Here is a 22,857-nt window from a genome sequence, read left to right on the forward strand (position 1 = left end):
ATAGGCGAGTTTAGCATCCATGATCAGAGCCTTCCATGTTTATTATTAAAATTCTTCACCTGTAATACATGCCATCCACACCGTCCCGTGCTTCATGATGTTCTCTAATGGCTATTTCCCATGGCTTTGCTTTCGCCCTTCAACTTTTCCTTCTTACAACGTTAGATGAAGTGCAAAGGTGGAGAGGGATTTGGGGAGCTGAGTCGCACACCCATAATTCACAACAGATAATAGAATATATGGTCAGCAAAAATAACACTTCTAATTATACATCAATTACTAGCATACCACACATAAAATATTAATTTTCATCAAATGCTAACATACCACATAGAATTATTATGTACACAAACCACCGGAGGATTGAGATCTGATTTGACATTTGAAAAGGCCAGATAAAACTCCAAAAATCCAGGTCTAATATAAAAACAACCTTGACAGCAGCTAAGCTTTGTAAAATCTGGAAATTAGTAGAATATTGAAATAATGGTGATTCAGCTGAAAAAGAAATATTGATACTCTGACACTATAATTACAAATGTATAGGAATGAACTCCGCCGAGGCCAAGAAAGCATCCCAAAATCCTGCACGACAGAACGGACACACGGCAGGCCGCTACAAACGACAAAAGTGTTGTACGTCGATGAAGATAAAAAAATCATACGCACGATGGTCAAGCACTCAAAATCTACAGAGACCTCTGAAATAACAAAGCTGGTCTGATCCATGTTTGAGATAGTGAGTGCTCCGAGTATACCACACCCACATCTCATACAGGTTGTTAGCAGTGGAGCTTACGGCCCTCACATACGATCTCTGGCAGGACGACCAATCAGCCTGCATTGCTCTGGAAGCAAAGAACACAAGACTTGTCCTTTTACACGAAGAAGTTCCCCATCAATTCCACAGCCATTGTGAGTATTAATTCCAGGCCTAAGCTTCACTGATTTCACCTGCAAGGATTGGATGCCAATGGAAGTGAAGGCCAACCTTATAATGCTAACCAACCATGCAATCTATAATACCGCAGAAAGCAGTAAATCAGAAGCCATTGAAAAAAATAATAATATCAAGAACAAATTCGAAAGAATATAAACAGAGCATGCAAAATATGCATATACTGTAATACGGACTGAATTTCTATCAATCTAATTATGATGCATCCAGAATTAAAAGGTAACCTGTAATATATGGTTGCACCTAAATGGCAAACAGCATTTCAGTTATTCAGCATGAGAAATATTCCCTTCTCGATTAAAGGAAAGCAGCAGGATAGTACCTTAACATACTCGACATACGGCAGAGAAAGATGCTGACCAAATTGAAGGCGCACAAAGAATCTTAACAACCTCATTCTGCCACTTCCATTGACCAATAGCAAGTCCAAACTGTTATCATCGTGTTCAGCTTTTGGTGCAACAACCTGGGAACTTAAACTCTGGACAGTCTTGCATGAATGGTTGCATACCAAAACGCCAAGAAATTTCCCCTTCTTAACTACCCACTTCTCCTCCAACTTTGGAGCAAGTTCCTTCTTTATCCCTAATTCTACGTCATCTGGTGGCCCAGGCAGCTCAATGGAATTCTCAGTTTCCCAGTTAGGTTCAGTATCCCACTTTGGCTCAGTATCCCAGATAGGTCCAGGATCAGATACCGTTGAGGAAATATCTTCTTTGTCATACAATGCCGTGGCTGCCCAAGGACCCCTGGAATCATTTGTAGCAGTCAAGCCAGTCCAACCTTTATCTGTCCGTGACTTTAACCTAGTCCTTGGCCAGTTAGGGTTGGAGGAAAGGTGAGGCTGAGGGTGAAGGACTTCATCTGGTTCCGCCACTAAATTGTTCCTCCCTAGGGATAAACGCTTTGATTTGGGATCAAGACCACGAACATATTCAGATGGCTCATTGCTTGCAAGAGTGCTACCTGAAGTGTCGAATTCACCCCCAGACATCCTACTAGGAGACATAATTGAATCAATGCTGGACAAACTGGAAGCTCTGGGGATGCCTTCAGTTTTTGACCTCCGCATTATGTCTGTGTAGAGGTCTGACATATCAATTTTTTCTTGATCTTCCAAAACCTTGCCTTGAGAGTCTACTGCCTCCTTCGTCATCGGAAGATATTCCAACTCAAAGTTGTACTTGGGCAAGCATAGAAATTTAAGAAAACCAGCCACAAAGTACCGAAGAGGACCAAAACGCTTCTGATATTTCTCAGAGAGCTCCAGAACTGCAGCAAAGGAATAGAAGAAATAGTTTAATATCTCATAGATACAGAAATGTGATTTCCATTGCATCAGTGAAAAACTATACAAAAACATGATCGGAGCTGCTTTTGCAATCAGCCATATAAGCCAATATGATTATGCAGCTCAAAAGGTAGTGACAGAGATATTACACAATCAACAGAGCTGACAAAAAGGCAATACACAGTAGTTTCAATAATAAGATTTCAGAAATTCAAATTATACTGGTTGCTTTCAGCTAAAATCCGTACATCATACTTGAGTAGAAACATGATGTCACCAAGATTAACAAGAAAATGATCACCAAAATATGCCATTAGACACATCTGTTATGGTGGAATATCTATTAATCTAGGCCTTTCAATAATTGATAACTTTTTTAGCCTGCAAGAGAATAGGAGCTGTTTCATATGTTGCACAGAAACCAAAAATTCCATTTCTCCCATCAAGAACAGCAAAGAACAAACAGCCCCAAAGGTTGTTTAGTTGGTAATCAGACAACTCCATATGTATGGTTAAGTTAACAGAGAAAATCATCATACAAAATGAATTTGCAACCCAGATAAAAACCATAATCAGAAAGACCTAAAACTATGGCAGGCTACAAAAACATCAAAATACCATGGGGCATGTGTTTTATGAGGCCAAACAAATGAGTAAACAATAGAACATTTAGGCTGTGTTTGGCTTCATTGTCCCTTTTCTTTTTAAAAAAAAAAAAATCTGGAAACAAGAATTCTATTTCTATTATTTTTCAGATTTCTAATAACAAAAAACTTGTTTGGTTCACCTTTTTTTTACAATGAGGGCCAGCGACGTGGCTAGCAATGAGGGAGAGGGAGGGGGGTGGGACCAACGATGTGGTCGAGGATAAGGGAGAGCTTGACGTCGGGTGAAGAGGTAGTTGAGGGAGTGGCAAAGAAATCAAGTGAAGATGGGACCAGCAACGGCCGGGGACGAGAGAGAGCTTGGCATCAAGCGGAGAGATGGCCGGTCAGGCCTGGAGAGCTGGTATGGTTAGGCAGGGGCAGCAACGCTAAGGGCAGGATTGAAGAAGCATTGGGAGGAGAAGGGTGAAAATGCGCTTTTAAAAAATTTGCCAGTAAAAGTTTTTCACTTCCTACTTTTTCCAAAAATAATGGAAGTTGTTTAAAAAAACAGAAATAGAAACAGGATAACCAAACATGTTTTCTACACCAGATTCCATGTTTTTGTTTGTTTTTTTTTTTTAAGAAGCAGGAAAAAAAAATACCAAACAGACCCTAAATATGTGGATGAAAATTACTGGTAAAACATCAACATGCATACATCCACACCACATGTGAATTCATCACAAAATTGTTATACACTCTTAATTCAGTTGCATAACAAAGATCTGACTAATAGTAACACATAAATCACAGAAATATGAATTTGAAGCTTGTTGATGCTGAGAATCTTACAAACACAAGATAACATCCAGTACTACCAGATACAAAGTCATAATCCAAGAGAACTCCAACATGTGAAGGGCAGACCATCTTTCGATGATGATCCATTCCAACCAAGTGAAAGACGAAAGGAAAAAGAAGCTCAAAGGAGATGCAACAAGAGTTCAGACAGACCTGTTTTACTGTCTTGTGGAAATAATGGTGATATTCTATGCCATAAGAATTGTTTTTACCTAACTACTAAGCACCTAGACAGTATTACTGTATCAACAAACGTCCTCTTCATCCACCAGCATCCTACACATGAGCGAGTACTGAAATCATCAGACTTACTCAGCTTGACCATTTAACAAGATTTGAAGTTCATGGCCCAGCCTTGACTCATGGGGCAAATAAGGAGATCATTCTGGCATCTAATCAAAAATAATTGGTATACCAGGTAGGCAGGTACCATGTAGAAGTTCATTTCTTTGATGTTAACTGGATTCGGTGGGATTCTGGGACCTGATGTTTAATCTGGCCCACAGCCAGATAAATCAAATAATGTGATTCTCATAATTTAACTGTCAAAATGGCGACCGTTGGAAGAATTTCTGCATCTCTGCAACTAAGATGAGCATTATCACTTCAAATAAACCACTTGTATACCTATTTCTACTATTTCAGATGACCAATATTTTACCAGAAAAGATGCTAATCAACATTTGTTATCTTCAAGATTAATATAATGCCTTCCAATATGCAAGCTATCAAATTGTATCCAGGCATCTAATTTCCATAGCTTTTGAACTTCACATATTTAATTGATGATGGTGGCTATCTGAGACTACCACACTGAGGAATTTATCCTATGGGTGGTAGCTTGATAATCGAGGTGTATTTTTCAGAAATTGATACTGCAAAGTTACAGCTGCAGACTAGCTTGTTAGAAGCCATGTAATGAAATTATGCAGGCAGAGACCCTTATATCCATGAAAGGTTTTATAATGCTGCTAACAGGCATCTTTTGAAACCAGAGTTCGGCAAGTTTCAGCAACTAACATATGAAGAAGAAGAATATGCCATGCACCACATCAAATAAAGGTAGAACTGCATGATTAATAACAAGAAACAAGACCAGAGGGAAACCAAATAAAGATATATCTACTATGTTAGTCATTTGAATTACCATCACTGACAAACCCAAAGTATGTAACTGTTGTACCAAAGTGTATAACCCCATTCTGAATCCATTCAACGGCAAAAACATCTGTACCTGTCAAGCCCCCCTGTACCCACCAACAACAACAACAAAACATATAATAAATAGCAGTATAAGCTTCAGGCAGAGAAAAGAAAAAGATCTACTAAATAAAACAAACACTGAAATGGAAATCAATGCAACACAATAGAGTTTAAAACTATTGAAGCATCAAAGTAAAAAAAAATAAGAAGAAGAAAATCACTTTAGCATAACCTTTATGAGAGGGCCTTATCCCATCTATTTGGCATTTACAATCCCACTTCACAATTTACACTTATAAAGGGTAAAGGAATAAATACTTGGAAAACCAAAATTTCTTTCCCCAACCTCACCAGGCTCTTGAGATCTCCACCTCTATTCTACCAAACCACAAGGATTTTTCTCTTCTCATACAATGCTAGAAATGTCTTTGTTGCACGTGGCTGTGCCACATTGACAGGCTCTCAGTTACCAAAATCTCTATTAGTAGAACTCCCATGCTTCCTCGCATAGGCTACTTTCTAAATTCTTAGTCTATAATGTAAACAAGCATCCATCTTCGCATTCCATATACACTATGCCCATGCACATGAACTCTCCTACCACAGGACCCATTTAAATCCATGAAACATTGTGAGCTTTCCTGTGCAATTAGCATTTGACTTATTGAAATGCAACGACCACATGATACTCCAAAAGCATAGCTCATTCTAGTAGGTTTCAGGAGGGAAAACTCCATTAAACAGAACAAACAAAAGGCAAATCGTAGTTGTTACAGGTGTCCACCTAGGCACCAAGCCCTGCCCAGGTCGCCTAGGTGAGGCCTGCCTGGACAACCCAATTTGAGGGCAGTCTCCGAACAACCCAGCCACACACCCAGGTCACCCAATTTCATCGGATGCTCGCCTAGCCAGTGGGCCCAGCCTTGTGACATGACCCAATCCAGTTAGTGAGAGCCAGGCTCAACCCGACCGAGAGAGACCAGCTTAAAAAAAAAAAAAAGATGGGGAGAGAGAGAGAGGGAGAGAGAGAGTCGATATCATTCTATCCACTGTCCAACTGCTCTATTCCATTCCTCTCTCCACTCTCTACCTAGGGCATCAACAGCGCTCCTATTCCACTACTGCACAGTGACGGCAATCAAAGGAGAGCAGCAGGGCATTTGATCAATAGTGATCTGCAGGGATTTGAGGTAAATCAAGACTTTGAGCGGCCTCGGATAAGTCTCTCTCTCTCTCTCTCTCTCATTCTTTCTTCCTCTTTATTTTTTCCCGGTGAAATGCTCTGTTAGTCAGAGCTTCTCCACTCCGTATACAATCTGGATTGGGACTTATTTTTTTAATCTGTTGAGGGCCGGGCTCCCTGTAGGCATTTGTTGTTGCTAATGTTGTTGTTGTTGTTGCGAGCTTAGCCAGTTGCCTGTGGGTAGAATTAAATGTCATATTCTTTTCCACCCTCTGTTTCTCAAAAACAGAGATCCCCCCTGATTAATAATAATTAGAGATTCTGCCCCTCGCCTCTCTTCCTCTCTCCAATTAATAATGATTAGTGATAATCAGAAAATATAATTGATGTCTTATAAGAGCATATTTCTTATTTGTTTCACAATCACACTGCTAGATTTTGATAATAAATTGTGCTGTTATGCTTGATGATGAATTGATTTTTATCGTGGCTTATATTTTTAAGTTGAGGTGGTTTGAGAATTTAAAAATGTGTCTGAATCAAGTACATAGATTGGGGATTTTTGGCTTCAGAATTCCCTCTGTTTTAGATGAGAACATAATTGTTTCATTTTCCTAGTTTTTTCCTAGTATCATACTCTATTTTCATATTTTTATGTTATATTAACATAATAGTGTTACTAATATTATCCTAATAGTAGGTTACTAATAGCAAGATGCTCATCTTTATAGACTTTTATTCTTTAAGTTTAGATCAAATAATTTCCTCCCAGTGTATATTTTAAGGTTACTACTTGTATGTTAGACATGTTATCTTGTCCTTTATTGTTTACTACATGTTTTCTTGTATGTTAGACATATTTAGTTTATGTTGATTGATTGAATTCTTGTAGTGTCATCAATGGGATTTGAACCCCCATCCACATCAATAGAGAATGTGTGCTCTCCCATTTGAGCTCAAAGAACAAGTATTATATACTTGTGTTCTTTAAGTTTAGATAAAATATTATTTTACTAATTTATTGTATTTTAAGTAGAACTCATGCATTCGTTGCTATCAATGTAACATTGGTTCAAATAATATGGATGGTTTTTTTTAAGAATAGTGCAAGTTTCAATTAACAATTGAAAGATAAAATGGTACAAATTAAATTTTGGGCAGTCATCTAATTGCCTGGGTTATTGCCTAGGCTATAGGAAGGCCCATCACATTGGGTTGCCAAGGCTATTTGAGAACTATGGGGCAAATGAAAACTAATCTAAAAGGGAAAGGAAAATATCATATAAACAGGATCGAACCATAGGTTTGACCAGAACATCTTCCCTCATCTCAAAAAATTCACCAGAAAAGCAAATAAGTGGATCACAAGGTCCAACAAATCATATGTTGTTCATATGAATTAATGAACATGGAAAAACAGAGTCACCAACAACCTAGGTTTTAACTAGACATTTTGAGGGAAGAAAACCAACACATAGATAAGCTTTCAGATTTAACAATAAATTTAGAATGTGAGGTGGCTAATAAGAAAAGGAATGGACTGCTTGTTGCTAGTTTACTCCCAATCCATCTCTAGCATCTAATACTAAGAGGGGGTGCAGGTCATATCTTGATGATGGAGAAGAAGTATTGGCAGTTTCACACCCCCCTTGTTCCCAATCTCGCTACAGATAATATTTAGAGATACAACAGTGTATTACAAAAAGAGGAGTACAATAAAATGTCCATTTTTCAGTAAAATTTTGATAACCTGTTAACAAGTGGTCCACTATCAAAAAAGAACTCATCAAAACTCATTAAAAGCGGAGTGCCAAAAGAAACATGACTTGACCTAGTCATGACCAAGCAGTCCAAACTTCTACCAAGTCATGTAGAAATAAGGTAGCTAGGCTGGGATGATTCGTGCAAATCAACCAATCCACACTGACTTGGCTCATCAATTGTCAAGCCAACAGATTTCCAACAATGAAATATTGAACAACAGACTGAGAGAAAAGAGAGGTAGAAAGGTTCAAGGGCAAAACACGAACTATCTAATAAATAACAAAAGCAGCTGAATTCAAAAATACTCCTCAAGATCAATATTCTCCAAAATGCATTAAAAACTAGAAAGCAATCATACATATGAATGAATATTTCATGTCTAATTTGGTGAAACTTCTAATCTGTTTTCAACCACAAGGTGAGTCTCTGCGAATCTCCTTTCCTGTCATTAGTACTTCACAGAAACACTATTTACCATATGCATATTTGCTGCATATCAGTTTCTCATACATGTGAGATGGTGTTGGCATCATCTCTTAACAAATTTTGGTATTAGAGCAACTTACATCATTGCAAATCAATTGTTCTTGTATTTTAACCAAAAAAACAACAGTTCAAAGATTGTGTCGATGTTGATAACTATATCTGCCAAAGATAAAAGATGGACTCTCAACAGAATCAGATGCCATATGGAGTTATCAGAAAACCTGGTATTATGACTTTGGATGTAGTTAAAGGAGATGGACCTGGCTATTGTTGTCCCACTAAAACCTTGCAGTAATAGAAGAGATCATTGAAAGAAAGGATAATGAATCTAAAAGATCCTTACAGATATTAATGTATTAAATAACACAGCATCAAGAGATCTTTTGAGATCCAGAAGGCTTTAGTCATGATAAATCTAGATAAGTTTAGAATATCTTCAAAATACTCCAGCTAAAGCCCTGTATCACTGAGTTTATTCAAACATTGCAAGCTGAACAATAGTTACAAAGCTATAAAGTTGCTAAAATCTATAAATCTATATTTTGCAGCATCTAGAAATTTCTTGCTACCAAATTTCCTATTTTATCATGATGAATATTTATAGTTCCTTAGTTCTCCCCCAAAAAAGTTCATTTCAGATTTAGTCTGCCCATCATTTGGCTCCTTGATCAATGGCATTCTCTCTTTTAACTCAAACACTATAAGGAAATGTGTTACAAGCTCAAAAGATTTCTCGTCTTCGATAATTATGCATGCTTTGCAAGACTTCAAACCAAGGTAAGCCAAACCAGTACCGACAGGCATGCCAGCCAGCTACCAGTACAATATGGGATCCGTGCCATACTAAACCGCAGCATACTGGAACCAGGGGAGTGGAAAGGGAGAGGGCCGAAATGGAAGGAGAGGGAGGGAAAGGGAGGAGAGGAAGGAAAAGGGAGGAGGGTAGTAGAAGAGAGAGGGTCAAATCCACAAACAATCGAAAAGCCCTCATGGGTCTAGCTTAAGGTTTTGACTGCCCACTTCGCCTTCTACTTCTAGAGTCTCCGGGGGTGGGGGGGCAGAGGGGGGGCGAGAGAGAGAGAGAGAGAAGGGTGGGGAGGAGGACTCGCCCGAATGGGAGGGCTTCAAACGGCATCAGGAGAACCGAAGGAGCTTCGAGCCTTCGTTGGTCTCATGAGAGAGAGGGGGAGCTCACTTGACCAAGAGGCTTCCAATGGCATCGGGATACTTGAAGGAGCTTCGAACCTTCATTTTGGAGTTGAAGAGGCCTATGACTGAGCGCTTTGAACATGCAGTCATATATCTCGTGTCTAAGTGATGAACCGTGCTAGTAATTGGCTAGTGTGGTATGGCACATCTTGAGCCAATTCAGCATGATTCAGCCAACATCGCTCCAAACTTCTCCAAAATAGGGCAGCTTTGGGTAAGAGCGTTCAACTTTAAGTTTGATTTCAATATTATCTCAAGCAATGGCAGAAAATTGACAACCAACTCTTTTTTACGTCCTCGTCAAGTGAAACAAATAAATAGATGAAGTTTTTTCATTTTAATTTTATGAAAAAATGGAGAGAGAGCCTAGGCACGTTGGTAGGGTTGCTCCATTGTGACCTAGGTGTCATAGGTTCGAAACACAGAATCTTCCTCTTTGCACGTGGAGGAAAGGCTGCGTACATTTAACCTTCCCCACCTCAGAGCGGTGGGAACCTTGTCAATTGGGTCATCCTTTTTATTTTCTGAAAAAATGGCAGTTTGCTATAATACATATTATGAAAAAAAGGGTTGGCAGTTATAACCTTCCCCTCAACATAATATGTGAAGCATCTTCCAACTTACAAACACTTGAGATCTTTTTTGAGAAATATTTATTTAAATATAGGATGCAAAAAACAACATCCACATAACATCATACGCCTTTTACTCCCTAGATGGTAAGCATCTTTTGACCTAGGCCACACTAAGCAACCTTTCATGCACAACTAGGACATGGGCAATGAGCAGAGGTTATACATCTAGCAATTTAAGTTACACCAAGAAGCACTTGTATCATTCGTTAAATTCAACTAAATGCATCATAGTGTGCAATTCTAACTTGTTCTTTCAATTTCCAATCCTCTTTAATCTAACCCAGCATTTTTAAGAACTGCTGCAGTTCCAGACTATCTTAAGCCACCCTTTCTTTGAATTGATAGCTAACATGTTGTAACTTGCATAGTGGATGCAATATTATTGGCTGTACTAGAGGTATTGCAGCTCCACCTTGTTTCTAAGCGATAAGCAGATTTTTGGTAACTAAAACAAGCTTGGTACCCATGTCCAACTCAAACAAAACCAATTGAATCTTATTGCCAAATAATAGGCTAAGAACTTCAGCTAGCAGGTGATTTTTAATTATGCACATGAACTCCAATCCAATGAAGTGGGCATGGCAAAGTGAGTACAACAGACCAAACAAGTACAAAAAGAAAAGAACAAATATGGATGATACAAATAATATCTTCAAGAACATGATAGTCAGTACAGAAACAGCCAAAACAAGAAAAAAAATCCAAAATAATGTAATGAAAAACAACCTAGCTTTCACAAAATACTAGTCCATACATAAGCCAAAGGGGCAAGAAGATACTCTCTTTGGTGCTTAGTGATAAAGTGATAAAAAAAATATTTCCATCACAATGGCTATAGACTATTTTTACAAGCATATAACACAAAAAAGAATTGGTGAGTTAGATGCATGTAAGAACGCAGTCAAGATTTCACGGATAATGAAGCAAGACAGAACCACCGTGCAGCCACAAATAGACCTTTTCAAATCCCAGATGGCCCGCCCAGCCCTCCTAAGACCCAAACATTTCGAACGGGCCTGGATCTGGATTTTAAGCCTGGCAGGCCAAATTGGGCCTGAAATTTAAACCTGTTAATTAAACAAGCCGGAATCAAGTTTACATCAGCCAGCACTCAAACTAACCCAACCACAAAGGAATTATTAATGAAAGGGCTGAATCAACAACATGTAGTGGATGCACTAGTGCCTGGTGGAGCGCTACAGCTTTGTGGAGGACATCATCGTCCCCATCAACATCAAGTCCTAACCCTAGCCAACAGGAGCCAACATCCGCCGCATCAACATTCATCATACCGTCCCATACCAGACAGTATCGGGCATACTGTATCAATCGGTATGCCGAACCACCCCGTACCGACACAGCCATACTATACCACATACCGACACCATAGTAGGATTTCATTGATAGGGGATCCGATACCGAGATGGCAAACTTTGCGCCGCGTCGTTGTGAACCTCATTGCCTTTGCCCGCCTCGGTGACTACCGCTTCTTCCACTACAATGGCCACACCACCAACCTCCATACCAAGACTGGTGGCAACGACAACACTAACTGCGACGACTAACAAGTGAATGATCCCCCCCCCGCCAACATGAACCTCATCACCAATCCATCCCATCCATCTAAATTTCTTCCACTAGATCCTTTTACCTTGTTTTTTTTGAGTGATCAGAATGCTTAATTGTTTATGAGAACGTAGATGCATCAGATTCCGGTCTTGGATTAAAATTACTGCGACATAATAATTAGCTATCTTGTTGCATAAAATTGATATGGATCAATTCATTCATATAACAATTTTAGAGCAATGTGAAAAAAAAATATAAACGCTTCATAGCAAGTTGACAAGTTGTGCATTATCACCTTGTGGGAGCTCTAATGAGCTTATATTGATGCTCAAAATCAAATAGAAAAGCTTATATCCAAGGCCATTTCCCACTCCCAAGAATGCAGCCCACTTGGTCTAGAAAGCCCGAGGCCTAAATCAAATAGTCAAGCTTACATCCAATGCCATTTCCCACACTCCCAAGCATGCAGCCCACTTGGTCCTGAAAGCCTGAGACTCGGCCTAAAGCCCGAAGCTACTGGGCCTGAGCCTGGCAAGTAGGCCTGCAGGTCGAGCCAAATCGAGATCACGACTGACAAATTTTGGTCACATCTGAGGTTGAGCTCAGCCCAGCCAGCCTAATAAGCAGGTCTACTCACAAAGTACTGGTGCATAAAGGTGGCAAAAATCGATCCGACTCGCATTTGACCCCCCTTCAATAGGTTTGGGTTTGGATTAAATGGGTTCGGATCGTAAATGGATTGACCTGTTTAACCTGTTTAATAATCGGGTCGGATTCAGGTTTCAGACAGCTGACCCATTTAATCAGTTTAACTCGTTTAATAAATGGATTGGGTCGGATCAGATTGTAAACCCGTTTAACCCGTGACAGACCTTTAAGGTTTAAAGGCTTTAGGGGTTCAATTTCCGCCAACGAGCCGTTACGATTTAAATGCCCTATCAATTGTCATTTCATCCACATGACTGGGCGGCCAGGGGGGGATGTGGGCGATGGCCTCATTTTTTTTTTTGGGTTCGTTCCGCTAGGTATTACCCTTCTTCTTCCTTTCTCTCAACACTCGCCATGATGCCACTGCTGAAGCCCCCGCCTCCACACACACTAACTCATCCCAGGCTCCTCCGCATGCTCCCTTCCTCCCGTCGATCACCTCCGCCCTCCTCTCGGCTTTCAATCAGCGGCACATCCCCCCTCCCTCTGTCCCCGGCTCCTTCGGATGCTCCCCTCCTCCCGCCGATCACCCCCGCCCCCTCCCAACTTTCGGTCTGCAGCACGTCCCCCCCTCCCACCATCCCAGGCTCCTCCGCGTGCTCCCCTCCTCCCGCCGGTCACCCCCACCCCCTCCCAGCTTCCAATCCGCGGTGCGTCCCCCCTCCCTCCATCCCGGGCTCCTCCGTGCACTCCCCTCCTCCTGCCGATCACCCCCACCTTCACGCACTGCTGGCGGCTTCTCTAGCCCCCCCCAGCCTGTCACCAGACCCGTCGGAGCCCTCCCTCCCCTCAGTCATCAACCCCCCCCCCCCGCACGGCGGCTCCTAGCCCCCCTCTAAGAGGTAGGTTTTTATTTTTTAAAATTTTTAACCAGGTTGGAAATGGGTTGGACCACTGCTTTTTTGACTTGGCTTGTTAAACGGGTTATAAAAAGATCGGGCCGGATAACCTGTTTATTAAACAGATTGGGTTCGGATTTTAAAATCTGATCTGTTTAATAAACAAGTCAGGTTCGAGTTGAAATTTGTTTGACTCAACCCGTTTATATCCGACCCGACCCGATTGCCACCTCTACTAGTGCACATACGGGTGATGCTAATCACCATCCATGAAAGCTCCTTTTGGAAGCAAGCAGATTGATTAGTTTCTAATGTGATACACAAACAGATGTCTGAACAGTGGCAAATAGCTAACTAGCAAAATTTAATGAAGAAGATGATAAAACTTGGATTACTCACAATTCAAAATGGCACAGAAACATAACTGTGAGAAGGAGCGGGACCACGATTCCTGAACAGATTTAATACCATATTTTGGGAATCCCAGCTCTCAAGAACTCGATAATAAGCCTAGTTTGTTCAGGAATTTATAATTGATGTTTATAATTGAAGTCCAAGAAGCTAGAGATCACATTTTGAAGAAAGCAAAAATACAACTATATGATATCAATTATGTTGACCAAGCAAACATAGTGATTTTCTTTACCCAAGCAAGAGAAACTGTAGTTACCTTCACAATAGCTATCGCAGCAGAAATCGGATCTCTAACTCCCAGAACAGTCCAAACAAGTGAATTGTCAGAACCAGCAGGAATTATCCCAATAGGAATGGAAATTGCTTCCTTCTGATCACTTCTACTGAGAAGACCATTGAGCACCTGCATCATCGCAAACTTTGCAATGTCAAAGAGAAAAAAAAAAAAAAACATGTGTTTGTTCAAACATTAGCATGTAGCTACAGATGCATGGCTTAAGCATTTTTTATTTCGAGTAATCTAGCAGTAACAGACAAGTCTTATTTATTGATATTCCATTATATAAAACTGGGAATATTTCCACATTTCCTAATCCTAACACTATATAATAGTGGGAATATTTCCCAACTTTTCAATTTCCAATATCAACCTCACTACACTCTTCCTAATCAATGATCTGTTATCACTAGGTGTAGTTGTCAATCCTAATCTCTCCCTCTCTCTACCTCATTCAAACTCTAATCCTGATCATCTAGGGTGACCAATGAAGAAGTTCAAACAGCTGTGAGTTCCTGATCATCTGCATCTCACCTCTGTTGGAGGAGGTATTTCTTACTATTTCAGTTGTTGCATTTGATCTTCAGGCTGCTGCTATGAAGGGATCTGACCATCGCCGAGCGACAAATGTTAGCGCAAGATTGGATGCTCAACAGAAGAAGCTTGACCTTCCAATCCTTCCTACCACCACTATTGGTTCATTCCCTCAAACGATGGATCTCCAAAGTGTGCGCCGTGAATACAAGGCAAACAAGTGGGTTCACACAAAGTACAGTATAAGCTAGTTTTAAAAATGGGATGAAAAATTAAAACTTCATTTTTTTTTTTATTTTTTATGTGAGGCTCCACGATGATCACTGAATATAAATGACAGTCACAGGGTTAACTGCAAAGTGGTGGCAGCAAGGGAATCCACAGAGCAGAGGTGCAACAATCAAGACATGGATTTATTATCTCTACATGAGAAGCAAGCAGTCGGTAGCCTGTGAGTACAGTAAAAACAGACACAGCGACTAATTCTTGAAAAATGTAAATAAAATCGAATTCATAAAGTAAAAGACGAGAAGCACAGATCATACACCTTAGTGTAAGATAAGCAGCATGTAGCCAATGAGTGCAGCCCAGAAAAGAAGCATAAGAGAAATAAAATAGCTGATATAGCAAATTAGTTTTCACAAAAGAGTTAAGAGTAAGACAGAATTAACATTTCAACAAGGCAAGTGCCCTACTAGAGAATCGGGATGAGAAACCTTTATCTAGCTGCTAACCAACAGCTTACAACAGGGAAGAACATCTACAGCAACTCAACAAAATTATGAAAAAAAAAATTATAAAATATATTAAAATGTACAATAGACACAAGCATGGGTAATTTAAAAATAACATAGTAACATAAAAAGAAGATTAGATAGCTTTTGCATAGTCAATATCAATGATCCACCTTCTATCAAAATGAAGACCAAGGCATAAACATGTAAAATACAAGCAGCGCTAGAGAATGAACACATCTTTTTTCTAAAAATGTGAATAGACAGTAGTACACCGAAACTAGTTAAAAAATTATATTTGACTTCAAATTTTAAAAAAAATAAAAAAGAACAATTTAAATAAGATAATTGAGTGAAAGTATCGCACAATGAACAAACAATAAAGAAGAAAATTTTGAAAAGGCATACAGTAGCATATTTGCACCTAAAAGAACCTCAATTAAGTTAAACCAAATTTCTTTGACCTATAGTGAAGCTACACAAGTAATACACTCAACAAAAGGGATCACTGTTGGATATCTTGTGACATGCTGCAGTAATAAACTGGCCACGAATCTTACTTTACATAGGGATTCTATTAACAGTGTCATATATATTCAAGCTAAAACCACTTAGTGTTGGGAGATTCCTAATCGAGTAAGATTCCCTGCTTCAGAATGCAATATAATTATTTGCACATAGGAGTCACGCGACCTTGCAAAATTACTTTGATGCTTAAAAAATGCAAATACAAAATTAAAAATTTATTTTCCAGTATAACAAGCCCTTTCAAATTGTCTTATTTACCACACAGATAGAAACTAAGCCAACAACTAATCCTGCTATCCCTCTAGTCTTCTTAGGGCTGTCAATAGACTAAGTAATGTGGGATCAGGGCTTGAACATGCCAAAAATCAGAGATTGAACTGATCTGAAAATCATGACAGAAATCATGGATAGGTTGATTGTGTAAATCTTGAAGATAAAAAAGTTCATTGAGAAAAAAGAACTCTGTAAAAGAAAATACCATAGAAAATAATAACTTAAGTTAGCAAAAATTAATATTAAAGAATTTAGCAAAGAGTCAAAATCAGATAATCTTCTGAAAAACGAAAGAATAATTCTTTTCCTGCAGGGTGAAAATTGTGGAAAATCTTGATTTATATCCTCGTTCAACATGATCAGGCAAGCAAACAAACAATTTGACTGAACAAAAAATTAAGTATTAAGAAAGAAACTGAAACATAATGTGCCCCATATAATCGGTTCAAAAGTCCATCTACAAAAAATTTAATGTGCTTTCGATTTTAAAAGGCAAAGGTTCAAGCAGGCTTCCTAAGAAAGGCTTCTTGGAAAGTTTTGGAGAATGAAACAATACATCTTTCTTTGGCTTTCAATAGAAATTCCTTGAACATTATTTCCAAAACCAGGTAACATTACATATTATTTAGAAATTCCTAACATGATTATGTTCCGTAATTGCTTCAGAATGAGTGATCAGTTGAAACATCGATGTTCAACCATACTTGTCTCATGTCTTGTAAAACAAATAATTCAAATACAGAAAGAAAAGTAAACTTTTTGTAAAATAAAGCTATGAGCAACCTCAGACCAGGGTTTACATGGCCCAAAATAACAGAGCCATTCCCAATCTTTCCAAGCCCAAGTTGATAAGGCCCTCAATTGCAAGACACAAAGCTTAGCCCTGATCTTCACATCATTACCTCCTGTGTATGCTGAAAGGAGAGCCCATGGTTGAAAATATCCTGTACAATTTCAACTAGCACTAGCTTTTTCACATTTGATTTACAGTTAATGCCAAACAAGCATTCCACTGACTTTCTTGACTCGCAAATAATTAGAAGCAGATTCCTTAAACAAGTATGCCAAAGAAAAGTTAATGGTGCAAAAGAAGAAGATGAATTCAATGGAGGACATAACTAACCTCATTCACAATTCCATCACCACCAACGCATATAATTCCTAAAAGAACATTGTTAAAAAAAAAAAAGTAATAAGAATTGTGGCTAGAGGAATCACAGTGAGCGGTCAAATGAAAATGAACCACTAGCACATACCATCTGGGCATGTGCGGAAATCAACAGTAGAAGCAAGCTCTTTTGCATGACCTGCATATTTTGTATTAACTACCTCCATCATAAAACCTGCAAGCTGTCAGCAGTTCATTGCGCATGTAAGCAAACAATAAAGATGCACAAAATAGAGTTTGGAGATAGAAAGAGATATCACAAAGCCTAATAAAATGAATTACAAACAAACAATATGCCATATACCAGCAATATGGAAGGCCTTTTAACTGTCAAAAGAGTATAAGCAAACACTTCTTTTGTGAATTATAAAGCAAATGCTCAAATAATGAAAAATCTTCACACTGAAATGCACGAAGGCTCTATCATGCCATAGTTTAATGCAATTAACTTGCATAACGACCAACTTCTCTCAGATGACAAAACAGCAATTTCCGAGGGAAGTAAACAGTTTTATTAAATGTCTGCCGAGGTTTCAAATCGTTGAGATGATGAATATGATTTCCATCACAGTTGTCAAGGAGACAACTAAAGACATTAGATGGTCCAATTTAGAAACTGTTGTTCCATGTAAATTTACATACATGATTATACACATATACATATATGATATATATGTGTGCGTGTGTTACTTGTGCCCCACTAACTGAATTTGATCCTTAATAGTCAAACAACAAATATTATAGCCAAATGTATTATATTTTCCACTGCAAGGTTTATCTGCTGCAGAATTTCTCTTCTTAAATACATCTCTTGCAGCATTTATTAGATCTAACCATCAACATAGGCATAAGTACAACCCATGAACCTTCAAGAGATAATGTTTATCAGCAAACAACCTGTTGTTGATCATCAGCATATTACTGCTGACTTCTTAAACAAGAAAACAGTAGACAGAAGAGGCCTGACCATGAAACCTGAAAGACAGGTTGAAAATAATAAAAGCATATCTTATCAAATATGCAGTTTAAGCTCATGTAACCTGAGAGCAATCCTCTAAAAATCCATGCATCTAGTAACGAATTTAGACAAGGGAGACAGCAAGATCACACAAAGATGGAAATGCAATTCCATTTTCATTTAACTATTATGCCTTAGTAATAAAATTCCTTCCTCTCACAGAACCAATCATGACAGAAAAGGAAGAAAAAGATCTGGATATTTGGAGTGTGCCATAAAGTTGTTCTATCATGTTCGATGATAACCTCATCGCCACAGTTGAGCTGTGTTATCAAAAGGCTAAATATCTTTTCTTCTTTTATGTTGCTTGGCGAAATCTGATTTATAACTTGCATGTAGAAAGTAAAATCTATACACTGACTTAGATATATTTGTTTTGCAGCTTTTCATCTCCATGCCCATAGCATGCACGTAAATACCAAGCATGCTATGGCAGAACTGTGATGACAGCAATTTGCTAGATCCCTTTATTAGGTGAACCCCCAAATTCTAAAAGGCGGTAATGCCTTTTATCCTCCTCTTAATGATGATTTTAAGCATCTCAGCACTCAAGACACAGTCAATGTTCACTTCATTTTCTTCATTTTCTGCTAAGTTAACTTTCTGCACTGATTTTCCTTTAGTCTTTCTGGATATTCATTTAACTCACCCACCTGCTTAAACTTGCTAGCCTTCAACCATCCTAAGTAATAGCTGTTTGTATTAATCTGATACGACCTCATGCCCCTCAAATTACAGAGGTCTATAATTTCCAGTAAGTATGAGTCCTTGTTTTCCAGCAATGAGTTTCAAAAAAATAAGTGCCCTAGTTGTAACTATACCCTACAATCCTACCTTGGTATTACAAAGTCCTGGTCCCTAGCCAGCACAAATAAGATTCTTGACTGTTGGTAAGGTTCCTTGTGTCCTTTGCAACATTCATGCAGTAACAAAATCATTTATAACCTGTAATCATTTTATAACATGCAAAATGATGATGCAATACAAAATATGTATTACTAGGTAAAACCATATTTTTTCTTCACAAGCAAAAGAAAGAAGCTTACATAAAACATTTAAAAACAAGACCTTGCATATCAACTAATACAATTTGGATTGCAGAATACTACAAACTATAGGTCAAAGAAATCACTATCGATTCACTTAATATAACACACCTTGAAAATTGGTTCCACTTTGCCATGGAAAACTTTACTTGATCGGCCATGTCCAGATCGAGGATTCAATATTACAAGAACTTTTGGAGGACTTTTACATTTGAAGTACAGCTGATCAAATAGAGGCTCACTTGTGACAATGTCAGGGGCCTGCTTCTTACCTGATACCATGGGATGAGGTAAGTAATTTACAAAGCACTGCTGATCTGCAAAGCCACTAACCCACTGAATAGCTTCCTCTGTACTAGGAGCCAGGAAGCGGAAGTCCTTTCTAATCCTTTGTGGCTTCAAAAAACAAGAAAGTCCACATGACCTCTTTGTAACAGGGTATGCATGTACAAGAAAATGCCGGAGACCAGAATTATATGACACCTGCCATAGTTAATATACAGGAAGCGAGTAAGGCCTAGTCAACATAAATTGCAAACATAGTTCAGAATCTTCAGATAAAAGAATGCTACCAATCTGCTCAAAACTTACAGATATGACATCCTCAAGTCTTAGCATATGAGAACCCCAGATCAGGGCTTTGCTCGTAAGTCTTGCATCAATGCTATCAGGGTTTCCAGTTCCTGACCCCATCCGCTCATCAGCACTCGTTATTTTAGCTTTCTTATCCAGTGCAAGTTTCCCACAGAAGACGTCATACCCTAACAGATCAGAACTCTCGTCTCCAATATCTATTCTGTGCTCATGTGCCTTTACCTTTTCAGGGCCTTCATTGGCGACACCATCATCACTCTGCTTCAAAGATTTGGTCTTGCCTCTTTTTTCTGGAAATACAGTTGGAGAAGAATGCTGCCCAGTTCCTGTTTGAGAACGTCTGCTGCTCATACAACGAACAGATTGCTGGGCTAATCCTCTCGGTGAACTAACATTCTGATGGTGGGTAGATTTCGGCATCTCTTTCTTCTAAGTGAATTTTCAGGGCATAAGTACAGAAAACAAGTACTGCACAAAGGTATCAAGTTCCTATAAGCTACAGGAAATATCAGTTCCAAGAGCCCATGAGAAAATGTCAGCATAATAGTGAAACCTGCAGAAACATCAAAAACTAGATTAATGTTTGAGCAAGCAGATAACATTAAAGAATTAAGCATTAAACAAATCAAATCCAGGAAATAGTTAATCAAACATTAGGTATGTGAACCAGATGGAGGTTTCAATTAATGCATACATGAAGTTCCTGGTACATAGATATAGAAAGAATGATCAATTGAAAGGATTTGTATACAGTTACATCAGTAAACAGGGAAGCTCAGCCTATGTAACTCTCCCTGTATTTGAAAACCACATCACAACCTGAACCTTGACAGGGACAACAAAATTGATATGATTCATTGTTGCAGTATTTATATGATATGCATTGTCTATATGCAATAAACATGATCTCTCTTATCAAGGCGTGCAAATAGATTGTAAAAATAAAACTTCATTTTGTATCTTTTTCTTTTAAATTCATCCTCCTATAAAATTTATCAAGACAGCTTGACAAATCCATCAAACTAACAAAAGAGGATTCACGGCACCAAAAATGGGAAATCTAAAACAGCAAGAAGTAAACCAGAAGACCGATAATTTAAGCACTAAAAACAACTTCCAAGCACTTCAACAAGAATTTTGCAATCTCACATTATCGTTATGATAACAGATCTCCAAATGATGAACATAAAGTTTCTGCCTTATGCTCTAAATCCCTGAGGAGAACAGCTAATACTACTTTGCTTAATACCTTAATCTGCTTTAGACACTGCATGATAATACCTTAATCTGCTTTAGACACTGCATGATAATACCTTAATCTGCTTTAGACACTGCATGACATTTAATAGAACCCTTCCCCTAACAGAAACTATTTTGATCAATCCATTTATCCAAGCTTGACAAAAGCAAGAATAGATAGAATCCATTATACTATTTAACTGAGAAGACAGCATACCCATTATAAAAGAGATTCAATGATCAAAACTTATGTCTAGTCCAGTGCCAATGGTAATCCAACACTGAATGCCGTACAGTTTCTTTGATGTTTCATCTGTCCATGAAGATCTTTACACAGTTTTCATTTAACTACTTTGAATGATTTCTTGCCCCTTTGAGGAAGCCAAATCACTTCTCAGATATCCTTGAATGGAGAAGAACTACTCTAACAAAGTATCTCCCCTGGACGGTAGATGATGGTTTCTGAAAGAAACAGCATGCACGAAATAACTAGCAGTTGCAGAACTCTGATTAAAAGACTCCTCAGAAATGACACACTCTAAATCATAATGGTTTTCTATCTGCCTCAACCAACCTCCACCGACCAGCAGATTTTTCTTTTTCCTCCAACTCAACAACTGATAAAGAAATTGAGTTTTCTTCCATCCAATTCAGTCGGATTAAGACTTTTTGATTTCAAACATCAAGAAAAAGGAAGCAAACTCTCTCTAGAGCAATTCAAAGGTGAGAACACCCGTAAGGCAAATAACAGTTACAATTCAGTAATCAGCCACACCTTATCCAAAAATCCAAACCAAATAATCAAATCAAAACAATGATTTCTCATTTGTCAACAAAATACCTTTTCTTTCCACAAAATGACATAAAGATGTCAGATCTCATAAAAATCCGAAATTGTTTACAGCTCCGACCAAGAAACCCAATTCTCGATAACATCCACGAAAAATTAACCAAAAAAAAAAAACACACACACACACACATAAGCATCTCTTGGAACAAGAAAACAAAGGCACGGAAACGAAAGAGGGCACCTGCGAGGGAGCTCCGAACAACCGAACGGATATCACGAGATCCGATGCCGAACTCAAGAAAGCCTCCACTTACGATACCGATCGGATTAAAGAAGCGACTAGCAATACCAAAGACGACGCCGGATCGCCTGCCCCTCTTCGCAGAAGCTGGAAGAAGAACCCCAGAGGCCGTGGTCCAAGTCAAGAGAATAAAAGGAAAAAACGAGCCCTGAAAAAAAAAAAAAAAAGGGGGGGGGGGGGGGTAAAATTGCAGAATTATCGGCTATTTATTTATATATATAGCGTGTTCGACACGAAGCGGCGTACCGGGTCTGTAGAAAGGGACGATCTCGTCCTTTCTCCGCCCTCCTTCCGCTCTCGTTGTTCTTTTCTTTTATCGGAGCGTCGCCATGCCTTTCTCTCCCGCGGACCGTCTCCTCTCCTCCCCCAATCCGACCACCAAGGGGACGCGGAAAAGTTTACCCAGGGTAAAGATTATATCATCCGGAAGGAAGGTCCGCGGATCCCGTCACTCACCTCCGGTGAGTTAAACCGCAAGAAGGAGCCACTGTGATATAATACCGCGTGATGCCGCTATTAACGTAATACCGCGTGATGTTGCTATTAATACCGCATTTTGGTTGATGCCAGGGCGCCAGGTAATCCACAGCCCACTTTCCTGCCACGTTTCACGGGCCAGTTGGTCCAAGTAGGCCCCAAGGGACTTTT

The 22,857-nt window shown here is 39.0% G+C and overlaps 1 protein-coding gene across 1 annotated transcript; it reads right to left on the reverse strand.

Moving 5' to 3' along the window:
- Positions 1 to 305: 305 nt before the first annotated feature.
- On the reverse strand, positions 306 to 22,660 carry LOC105054074 (sphingoid long-chain bases kinase 1). The gene is made up of 10 exons (XM_010935473.4): positions 22,456 to 22,660; positions 22,150 to 22,357; positions 19,877 to 20,432; positions 19,397 to 19,768; positions 17,310 to 17,403; positions 17,177 to 17,214; positions 13,964 to 14,110; positions 4,845 to 4,944; positions 1,281 to 2,230; positions 306 to 954 (listed from the first exon to the last, which is right to left on the reverse strand). The coding sequence occupies exons 3-10, from the start codon at positions 20,297 to 20,299 to the stop codon at positions 805 to 807; spliced, it is 2,274 nt and encodes a 757-aa protein (XP_010933775.1). The 5' UTR covers positions 20,300 to 20,432; positions 22,150 to 22,357; positions 22,456 to 22,660; the 3' UTR covers positions 306 to 804.
- Between the last annotated feature and the right edge of the window lie 197 nt (positions 22,661 to 22,857).

This window comes from Elaeis guineensis, chromosome 11 (assembly GCF_000442705.2).
Source record: "Elaeis guineensis isolate ETL-2024a chromosome 11, EG11, whole genome shotgun sequence".
In the NCBI taxonomy this organism is placed as follows: domain Eukaryota; kingdom Viridiplantae; phylum Streptophyta; class Magnoliopsida; order Arecales; family Arecaceae; genus Elaeis; species Elaeis guineensis.

Excerpts from the sequence above, each read along its gene's own strand:
- LOC105054074 (XM_010935473.4), bottom strand. The coding sequence starts at position 20,299 with ATGCCGAAATCTACCCACCATCAGAATGTTAGTTCACCGAGAGGATTA. Across the intron at positions 14,111-17,176 it reads GTGATGGAATTGTGAATGAG|GTGCTCAATGGTCTTCTCAG; the intron begins GTTAGTTATGTC and ends GCGATGATGCAG. Across the intron at positions 955-1,280 it reads CGTATGTCGAGTATGTTAAG|GTGAAATCAGTGAAGCTTAG; the intron begins GTACTATCCTGC and ends CAATCCTTGCAG.